General features: G+C 42.4%; 1 protein-coding gene across 9 annotated transcripts; it reads right to left on the minus strand.

Annotated features, from left to right (window-relative positions):
* Positions 1–4974: 4974 nt before the first annotated feature.
* LOC119287006 (5-pentadecatrienyl resorcinol O-methyltransferase-like) lies at positions 4975–9450 on the minus strand. 9 transcript variants are annotated; one of them, XM_037566509.1, is made up of 5 exons: positions 9157–9450; positions 8006–8102; positions 7731–7838; positions 5654–6189; positions 4975–5449 (listed from the first exon to the last, which is right to left on the minus strand). In XM_037566509.1, the coding sequence occupies exons 3-5, from the start codon at positions 7798–7800 to the stop codon at positions 5150–5152; spliced, it is 906 nt and encodes a 301-aa protein (XP_037422406.1). In that variant the 5' UTR covers positions 7801–7838; positions 8006–8102; positions 9157–9450; the 3' UTR covers positions 4975–5149. The 9 variants fall into 9 exon arrangements, with proteins under 9 accessions (XP_037422406.1, XP_037422432.1, XP_037422393.1 ...); XM_037566535.1 differs by having other exon boundaries at positions 5654–6012; positions 8006–8110; XM_037566496.1 differs by having other exon boundaries at positions 8006–8110.
* Positions 9451–11107: the final 1657 nt, after the last annotated feature.

Here is an 11107-nt window from a genome sequence, read left to right on the forward strand (position 1 = left end):
CTAGAGGGGGCCGGCCCCCTTCCTCCTTCCCCTATAAATAGAGGGGCAAGGGGAGGGATGCACACAACATCGAAGGCGCAGCCCCTCCCCTTCCCAACACCTCTCCTCCTCCGTAAGAGCTTGGCGAAGCCCTGCCGGAGTACTGCAGCTTCACCACCACCACGCCGTCGTGCTGCTGTTGGAGCCCTCTTCCTCAACCTCTCCCTCCTCCTTGCTGGTTCAAGGCGCGGGAGACGTCCTCGCTCCGTAAGTGTGTTGAACGCGGAGGTGCCGTCCGTTCGGCGCTAGGATCTTCGGTGATTTGGATCACGACGAGTACGACTCCATCAACCCCGTTCTCTTGAACGCTTCCGCTCGTGGTCTACAAGGGTATGTAGATGCACTCCTCTCTCCCTCGTTGCTAGATGACTCCATAGATAGATCTTGGTGTTGCGTAGAATTTTTTTTTTAATTCTGCTACGTTCCCCAAGAGGGAGGTGGCTGTCGGATATCGCCAGTGGTGTCCATGCTCGGCCACTTGCGGTTGAAGTTGGCGCCGACGCGCGGCGTTAGCGATGCTTGGTGGTGCAACTGCCTGGTGCGGTAGTCTTGCTTGTCGCCCCCTCCCGGCAACCTATTGGTCCTGATCATGCAAGCTCAGGGGTGAGCGACTCTGCCTGTCGACGGCGTAGTGTCCTCCGATCCAGGACTAGAGGGCGGGGGGCTCTCTTCGGAGGTAGAGACGGATGGTGGACCGGATGGCTTGGCTCAAGGGGGATGACGGAGCGTGACAATCGTCCTGCAGCGGGATCTACCTCGGCTTAGTCGCGGCGTGTGTTGGCTCCTGTTCGCCGAGGGCTTCGATGTTCAAGCTTGTGCTTGGTGCATTCGAGTCTTGTTAGTTACTCTGGTATCTTGTATCTTTGCCGCTTATGGTTTTTTATTCCTTTCTTTTGTATCGTTGAACTTGTGACTCGGTGGGTGCTTTATCTATACTACTATTAAACAAGCAAACATGTTCCCCTGGCGAACGAAAACTCTGCCATCCTAATCCCACGTTCGCACAGCTACAAGAAAAAAAAGTAACGACAAACCGGAAAGGTCTGCAATCACGCTCGTGCCCTTCGTCCAACCTTCCCCAAACCTCGCGTTCTTCCTCTCCCCATCGAGCGCCGCCGCCGCCGCGTCTATGATCTCTCCCACGGGCACGACTCGCTGCCCTCCCCTGGTCGCTGCAACTCGCACCTCACCTCAATCGCCACCAGCCTCCCCCTCCACTACATCGCCTCGACCTCCAACGCCCGATGCTCGCCCTCCGCTAGATCGGCGCTGCCCGATGTGTGGGATGCGAGAGTCCGGCTGCAGCTGCGTGGCCACGACACGGCTCGCACGGCGCGTATGCAGCAGCTCGCAAACAGCAGCGGCTCGACAGGAGCGGCGATGGGCTGCAGGGCTGCGGCGATGGCGGTCGTCCGGCATATGGAGCGGCTCTAACAGGCAGGCTTGTAGGTGAGTTAGGAATCTATTTCTAATTTCTGGGATGTCCGCTAAGCAACCAAACTTATGCTCGGAGTGACATTCTTGTTGGCCTTCTATTTGAAGAAGCTCGCCATGTACACCACAGGTCAGAGTGGTTGTTCCCGTACTCCATAGAGATGTGATACTCAATGGCGTTGGTTGAGACGATGACGACGGCAAAATAGAAAGATGATTATGAGAAGTTCGACTTGTAAGAGAATAATCATATTACTAACAATAGATGTAGATCTTGAGTAGATTGAAACATTAAATAGTGATTGTAACTGAGTACTTGAACATGTTATTCAAGATTCATAGAATAAAAAGGGTACTAATGGTTTGAAACATGAATGCAATACCTTTTCTTTGGTGAAAAATCAACCTTTTGTATACAACAATTCATTTTAAATATTTCTTGCTGCTATTAGATTATCCTTTTACATATGAATTTTAACATATAATTGTCATATTAGTCTAGACGTGTGTTGCACGTGCACACTTACCAGTATAATATAAAGCGGGGAACCCTTTTTCGGTATAAAATGTAACCAACGACTAATGGGCTTATGGGCATACATTGAATTGCCCTATCTGTTGAGAGTAGACCCCCGGGCAAGTAAATAGAAAAAACAAGGTATAATTAATTTTCTGCACGCCAAGCTGTAATTTCTAGTGGGGTTTCTTCGAAGGATGGTGCAAGAATACCAACCTTCCGTGGGTTCAGAGGTGTAGAAATTAGCAAGGTTCCAAGGCGCAGACAGCAGTCCCTTTCCTCACTGTACACATGATGTCCTGTCCACCACACCACGCAGAATCATTATGACCGGGCAGCTGCTGGAAATCATGCGAGCAAGATTTACAGCAGATGCAGATGGTCAGACAGTAGGATTAGGAGGACCAAGTGCCCACCCAGGACCCACCATGCACGCCGTCGAAATCAAACCTAGAGCAATCGAAGATTGGATCAAACAAGCGCTTACTGGGCAATGTGGGCGGTGGCGCGTCCGCGAGCAGCAGCCACGGCCCTGGGTCCTCACGCTCACGCTGCGCTGCCTGGCGGCGCACCGCGACCTCGGCCGCCCGCTCTGACGGCGGGAGGTGACAGCCCAGACCAGTCGCGATAGCCTGGTGGTGCTACGCGACTTCGGCGGCCCGACCGCCGGCACGAGGTTGCAGCCGCCGCGCTTCGTCGCAGCCTCGCGGGCATCCGTCGACGGTAGTGGTGGCCCTGGTGGGCTGTGTCCCGTGCATGACCAGGGCCAGCAAGTAGGCCGGACCAGTAGGAGCTTCCAGGGTTCCAGTGTTTTCCCTTTTTCCCAGCTTGAGGCGTGCGTTTTTCGTATTTTTTCCTCTTCTTACTTACTTTTCTTATATATTCCGAAAAATTTCTGAACATATGTATATGGATAAATTACTTTACATATTTATGGTTATTAACAATGCTCATCATGCATTACCATTTTTTTGGTGAAATGTAAAGTTTTATTCTTGCAGTTTTACAAAAATATTCTTATAATATAACAAATATTCTTGTCATTGAAAATATGTTCAAAAGTTTAAAAAGAAATTCATGATTTTTTTAATCCATTAAAAGTCAAAATTGGTTCGCTTAATTTGTAATAAACAGTCGTACCATTCAAAAAATTGTTCATGGCATTTAATAATTGTTCCTGAATTTTAAAAATCTTAATGAAATGTCAATATTTGTTCACGTAAATAGTTTAAAACTGTTAATAACATAGAAAAAAATATTTGTGTCTTTAAAAAAATGTTTAGATGTTTTAAGAACATGTACATGACATTTTTGAAAAATTCACAACAAGTATTTAAAAATGTTCACCGTGTATTTAAAAAATGTTTGACATGTATCCGGATAAGTGTTCAGCGTGTATTTGGAAAATGTTCAAATGTGTATTAAAAAAGTCAACATGTATTTGAAAAAAATAATAGAGAAAAAAACTGATAAAAAGGTAAAGGAAAACACACAAAAATGAGACTAACGTTGCTTCTGCCTCGCAATAAGCTAGACATAGCATTTGTGAGGGGAATTGGGGCGGCCCAATAGCAGATGGCGGCAGCAGTGGGGAAGCATGGAATTGTCTACACTTATGTTTAATAGAATCCCTCAGAAAAAAAAGCTTATGTTTTATAGAATTTTTATTTGCAATATTTATTAAAAGTAAAAAAATGTAATGTGTATATCATGCATAATGAAAAAGTTGACTCTGCATAATAGAATTTACAGAAAAAATTGCACGAGCAAGATTTTATTAGGATATGCTCAACAGTCTAAAAATATTTATGTATGTCAAAAAGTGTCCTTGCAAATTTAAAAAATGATGGATGAAAATGTTCCATATAGAAAAACGTTTATCCTGGAACATATTCCACCCAATATAAAAGTGGTCATGAATGTAATGGAACTTTTAGGTGACTTTTGGAACTTCTTTGGACAAATGCTTTCTAAATGCATTCCATAGTTCATTAAATAGTATATTTTATGCATTTAAACAAGAAGATCACGTCATTCATATAAAAAAATTATGTCACAAAACAAGGATAGTAAACATTATTATATCATTTATTTTATTTTTAACAAAAAGATTACAAGCAAAAAAATCCATAAATCCGGTGAAAGAGAACTATTACCTGAATTTTTTTGGTAAGTAACATCAAAAGATTTATGAAGTGAAACACCTGAAAGCTACCAGAGCTATCTAAAGACTTGCAGTGCTGACACTGCAAGTCCCTTGGTTATATGATGACATCCAGCACAAGATCAGAATTATCTCCAGGGACAAATGTTGGGGACAATATATGCTTCTCTTTATCTCCATTGATCCGGTTTACAGGCGCCACTGCCAAACATATAGACACACACAAAAAAACAGCCAGTACTCAAGTTATGTCACAATATGGATGCCATTATCGCTTCACAATTGCTGCATGAACAGTCTTAGGTAACTTCCAAAAGAGGTACTTACCTGAGGCAGAGAGGACCTGAAAAATGGGTCCATTCCTCACATGTTTACTGAAATTCAGAATTGCATCACTGAATCACCAAGAGCAATCTGAACACAGCAGCATGCAGATGCAGTCTTACTAAAATGGATCCAAGCATATAACTTTTGGAAGAAAAAAACCCTGTAAAGTTGCAAGTCAATGACGCCAAATAGACAGAGGAAAATATGACACTGCTAAAATACACATGAAATGATTATATGCAAGCAAGGAGCTGTACATTTTTTTTAGCCCGCAATAGGTCATGCATTACAGTATCACATCGAATGAACAGTTTCTAACGACCTCATGAGCACAAAGCTATCTAAACACATGATTCACAAAGGTACGGACGCTGAAAAACAACAGAGTAACCACTGAAACATGGACATATAGCATCTTAATATCAGTATATGTTATCTCAATTCTCACAACAGAAACAAAGTATAGACCCAGCTGCAGATGGTAGTCCATACATAAACACTACCGGGACAAATTCATTGATCACAGCGGTTACATATCACAAAAATATAATAAGGTAGTACATTTTTCACCATACTAGGCCAACGCGTGCAACAAGAGAGCACACATGCTGTTGATGCCCGTTTATGAACATACAACACTGATTACCATGTAATTTTTAATTGAGTGTTCAAGGGTAGAGCTCAATAACAGATCTAACTCCCAGCACTGATATAATCTTGTAGTCGCCGAATCCAGCTTCCATGAATATCCTTTTCCACTCAAATTCCTCTCGCTCAATCCCCTCAACGCACATGATAAATAGATCATATAAAACATGTGTCTCTCTTGTTACAATCTCATTTAGCCCAGATCCAACCACCATATCTACGATTATCACCTTTCCACCAGCATCTCTGGGAGGAATAGCTTCCTTGCAATTTTTCAATAACTTGACACAGTCTTCATCACCCCAATCATGAAAAACCCACTAAGATGCACAGCAGCAGCCCAAAAAAAGGTTACCATTAGTCCCTATAATATATTGAATTATAGAAATTTATTGTAAGAAATTTAGTTAACTTAATTTAATTCAGACAAGTGGCTAAATACACACTTTAAGAGTTATGACAGCATATTGTCAAATGATGATGTGTTGTATTGCAAGGGAAGAAGAAACTTCTAGAGAGTTTACCTTTAGGAAAAGAGCATTTGCTGGCGGAATGTACTTAAACATATCGCCAGAAATAAACGACACATGGACATCACTAGGAGCTTCTGCAATAACATGAGGGAGATCCAACACGGTGCATTTCATTTGCGGGAATGCATTCACAATTGCCCTGGCAGCTCCACCGTGGCCTCCACCAACATCAATAAGAGAGTTTATGCCAAGAAATACATCACCACACTCCCTTAAGATGATGTCCGTGAGAAAGTTACTATCAGAAACCATTGCATTATTGAGTATCTGGTTGTAAGTATCATCCTGCTCAGCCATCTCCCAAAAGTTAAGGCTGTGGGCCTTTTTGAACAGGGACGTGGAATGCTCATCTAGGAACCATGAGTGCATGCCCAAAAAGGGGGCAATGACAGTTGAATCAAGCATCAAAGATAGAATAGGAAATAAGTTTGATTTAACTTCATCACCGACGAGTAGGCGTGTGGTTGGGGTAAGCCCGTAAACAACCTCCTTGCCTGGCGAGGCTGCCTCATGAACAGCAAAGATGCCTGATATGGTGAGCACACGCATGAGTCGCCGTAAGCGGGGAAGCTTAGACGGATGGAGGCCGATCTTTGTGGCCAACTCTGACGGGGTCATAAGCCCACCATGGTGTTGGATGGTGTTAGGGATTTGCAGTTCCATTGCACATTTGAGTGCCATGGACTTGACGAATCCCAGTGCATGGTGCCAAAGGTTAACTTGAGCCTGGAGCAGCTCCTGAGAGCTATGCTTGTCTTGGATGGGCGGCATTTTTGTTGAGCTTGTTTTTCTTTGGTTATGGGTGGATTGTAGTCATACCGGTTATATATACACAAGTACAACATGTTTAAGGCACATGATAGGGCCTTGAGTAATCAATTATTCAAGGATGGTATTGGGATTGTGTCAAGCCATTTGAGAGAAGACCTTCGCTATGCAACAATTGCAGACAGTACAAATACACTACGAATTATTCATGGAAGCCTATTTACTCAGGTACAACTCGTTCAAATCAAATGTTCACAAAAGATAGTTTCAAGTTTAGCTCAACTCCATTTCAGACGTTTCACTTGAGTCGCACTTCTCTTCATAATTAAACACAGTCCGACACTTAAATCTGTTATGTAGACAACAGAAGATATTTTAATGAATGGTTGAACATTCTTCTGTAAAGATCTATACTTGAATAAAACATTTTAAGCACTTGGTACTCTCTGGGGAACAATGAGTTAGATTTATATAGAACACTGTGTATTGCAGTTGTGGCTACTAGTGGGAAAGATCACAGAGCACAGGTGGCTAGCAAAAATCCTCTCTCCTATCTTAACTAGATTTGTATTGTACTACGAGAGCTAACTTGTTGATCACAAGGACTCACACCTCGCAAATAACTCCAAATTGTTTCGATGTCAGGATTTTACATGTCTGATACTCAGATCCAACATAAAAGACAAGCTTTCATTGATTCCCAACGTTGATATCATCAAGAGAGCAACTCGAAGTCATCGCTCAAATGCTCTACAAGACCGACAGGCTAGTTTTATATTTTTCTTTTTTCAAAAAGGAATTTTACATTTTTTTTCTATAGCAAGGAGCTTAGTATATACTGAAAACGAATAAAAAATATATTAAACGGGCATACTTTATAAAAACGTAACAGACATACATTGAATCGAGACGTAACAGCTTAACTAGATTTTGTTTGCAAGTATGAAAACATGGGTGCCATCAAAAGACAAGTGGGCATAATTAATTTTCTGAATGCGCCAAGCCATAATTGTAGTGGGGTTTAGGAGAGGTCGAGAGGATGGTGAAAGAACACCAACCTTTCATGCATTCAACGAGCGTAGAATAGCCCCATAAAAATCAAAAGAAAATGAGTGTAGGGTACAGCTGAGGAATAGCAAGGTTCCAAGGCGCAGACAACAACAGTCCCATTCCTCATTGAACACATAATGACCCACCACACCGATACTACACAGAATCATAATGACCAGACAACTGCTGGAAATCATGTGACCCAAGGCAACTGAAGGGACTTTGTTCATAAAGCATTAAAGCCACATACCAAGGATCAGGAATCCATACGGTCTGAGTCCGACCACTGACTGTGCAGGAGTGTAGGTTCGTGGCAGCATTCTCGCCGTGGATTAGAGACCAGCAGCCCTTCGAAAACCTGAAGAAAAGACCAGATGGAGAAAGTGATCTTCATAAGAAATGAACATATGCGCTGTTGAGGGAGAAATAAAAGTGACATCGTTGTAATATCTACAGATGCAGGGTAAGCTCTGTTCAAAGCAAAATGAAGTCCGAATGCCGAAGCAAAGAATCAGGCAGATTGACCTCTCGGACCATGTGATCTCAGAGAATTCTCCTCACATTGGTTCCATCTCCATGACCAAAATAATAATCCGGGTCCTCAGTCCTGTGCCTCCTCCAACTAATTTGCTGAAAAAAAAATGTTAACGGGAGAACTGCTGCCATGGCAGCGAAAACGGGCCGAAAAAGCCTGCCATGGCACGAAAACTAGGCGCGTGCACGTGCTTATTAACAGAAAACAGCTAGATTATGCTACCATACATGTCACCTCACGATGGATCAGTCAAAACAGTTCTTCCGTGGTAATGTCTACCTGTTTGTGTTAAATCTCAGCTATATTGTTCATACTAGCATGCTAATAGATGGAGCATAACATGTTTAAATGGAAAGATTAGAGCGACAAGATATATCAAGAAAAAGCTGATGTTTGATGTAAATATTTTAAAACATAACCCTACCCAAGGTTTGAAAAGTTTGAGTAGCCCAAATATTTTACCTACAGGTCCTACTCTCAGATTTTTTTTAACCACGCCTCAGATGAATGGCTGTGCATTTTTTTCCCATTGTAAAGATCTATACATAGCTGAATAAAACATTTTAAGAGCTTGGCAGAAAACTATATTCTCAGGGGGGACAATGAGTTGGATTGATGTAGTACACTTTGCATTGTAGCTGTGGCACCGCCCTGTCTATTAGTGGTCAACTGGACAGCCAGCCATTTGTAAATTAGTGCGGGTAACAGCAGGCGCTACTCTCGGACATGGACAGGAGTGTTGGAATCTGGCTCAGATTCGGTGTCGGTTTCGCAATTTCATACATGCCAAATAGAGGACAGTGACTCGGGTGTCTGATTCGGCAAAAATATGTAGACTGATGTATCCAGTTTAGGTAAGTTATTATATCTAGGACGAAATGCCCCAAATTCTGATGGAGAAGTCGTGAAAACGGACGCAGATGGCGCACTCATTTTTCATGTTGAGTATATGGGAAGCGAACCAAAGAGATGGCCAAACGATTTCGCCTAAAACACGGTGAAATGTTTACGGGCTGAACTCAGAAACCACATTCAGTGGCACAGTATGACTAAGGGTGACCAAGATGTCCACTATGGCTCGTGCACCGCCGCCGAAATCAAATAGAGAGTAAGTAGATAATAGGACTGAGTTGGGGCTTACGCGAGCTCCCGGCCTCCCGCTAGCCCTAGGTGCAGGACTGGGCCGACGGGGACGGGGCTGCCGCTCCTCCGCCGCGTCAGCCCGGTGGGTGCGACGATGAGCAGCCTCGGGGCCCCTCGGGTCGTGTCACGTTACGCCGCCTTGTGGCACGTTGCGACCTGACCTCGGCAGCTCGGCGGACGGCGCCCAGCCGATCTGATGGCGTGAGGTGGCCGCCGCGCCGGCGAGTTCGTGGCAGCCACCGAATCTGACGCCTGAGGGGCCAGTGGTGGTGTCACCAGGGTGTGGTGCGGTGTGGCCAGGCCGCGTGCGTGTCGTGTGAGTGAGCCCGGTCCAATTATACGACGCGGGCCGAACACGGGGCCTCGCTTGGGCCGGTGAAACAAACAGAGCTCCAACGTTACAATGGCTCAAACTCTAGCATTAAAATGTATAAGGCCTCGTTTGGAACACAATAATTCAATCAAACATACAAATAGGAAAAACACAGAACCATAGATTAACTAATGTGTTTTTTTATTTTCTTAAAGCACAAAACCTAGTGCATTGTGCTAAAAAAGAAGGAAAAACACATAAATTAAGATTTCACACATCGACTAAAACCACGGGAAATCTGCAGAACTGTCATTTGGATGTCACACACAAAAACACAAGAATTGTAGACACAAATAGATGAAAACACCTCATGTGTGGTTTCCTCTGAAATCCTGTGAAATAGCTCATTCCATAGGAATTTCAAAAGAACGTGCCGTAACAATTCATTTGTTCCAAACGGCATCAAAGGAAAAAATTACAATAGAAATCCTACCATCCAAAATTCTTATGCTTTTCTTTTGTTCCAAACAGGGCCTAAAACTATTGTCTAACAAGAAACTTGCACCGGCCTCTATGCATGGATATGAAAATCATGCTCTCATCAACAGTGTAATTTTTTCTTCTATCTTTTGCTTAATGACATACTTAAGACAAAACTTCTAGGTAGAGACTGCTGCATCTGCTCCTTGCGCTGAAAATTTTAGGGAGTCCGTGGTTTACCTATTATTTGATCTGATTTCATGGATATGCTCATTGATGGAATGAACAGAAGGAAAGTCACTTGCTTCAAGGAGATGCACTTGGCTGTTGGAGCCGGTGTAACAATTTAGTGATAAATCACCCTTTTCTCTTTTTTGCGGGAGAAATAAAACCATATTACCTTATAAGTTATAACTTTCAAAGACCTCTTCTCTACCGCTATGGTCGGAGCTAAACTAATCTTAAGGAGAGGGCATGCAAAAGTGGCTGGACACTTTGTAATTCTCTATTCCACAACCATTGTACATGTCAATTTTTTTAATAAAAAGTGTAATAACATGCGGGGCCTTCTCTACTATTTTTTCACTCAAAAAAATGTTTAGTATAAATAAACTTCTATTCTAAACATATTCCAATGCCTATTTAAAAGAGTTCATTTATTTCAAAAAAATATTCATATATGTAAAAAAAAGTTCCAAGCAATTTCTAGAAACTATTTCAATGGACAGATAAATTCTCCTTTCATATGTCCCACCATTCATGAGATATAGTTTATGTATTGAAAAAATGTTTACATAATAGTTTGAAAATGTTAAGTATATCAACAAATATAATTAAATTTATTTTATTATTTTCCTCTTCCAAACAAATTACAATATAAAATGAATAAATAAATAATAGTTAAGGCAAAGAAAAAAAGAATAACATAAGCATGAAACAAAAACTAGATGAACATTATTGGTTCAGCCATGAATGAAGGCTCTTCTACCACCTAGGAAAATGAGGAATCTCACAGTTGCACTTGGATGTAGTTTTGAATCCAAGCATTGGTTTTGGGTTAAAAAACATGTGTAGTTGCACATAAATGAGGTGAAAATCGGCACAGAAAACATGACATTACTAAAATACACATGAAAGGATTATATGCCAATAAGGA

This window comes from Triticum dicoccoides, chromosome 1A (genome assembly GCF_002162155.2).
Source record: "Triticum dicoccoides isolate Atlit2015 ecotype Zavitan chromosome 1A, WEW_v2.0, whole genome shotgun sequence".
Lineage (NCBI taxonomy): Eukaryota > Viridiplantae > Streptophyta > Magnoliopsida > Poales > Poaceae > Triticum > Triticum dicoccoides.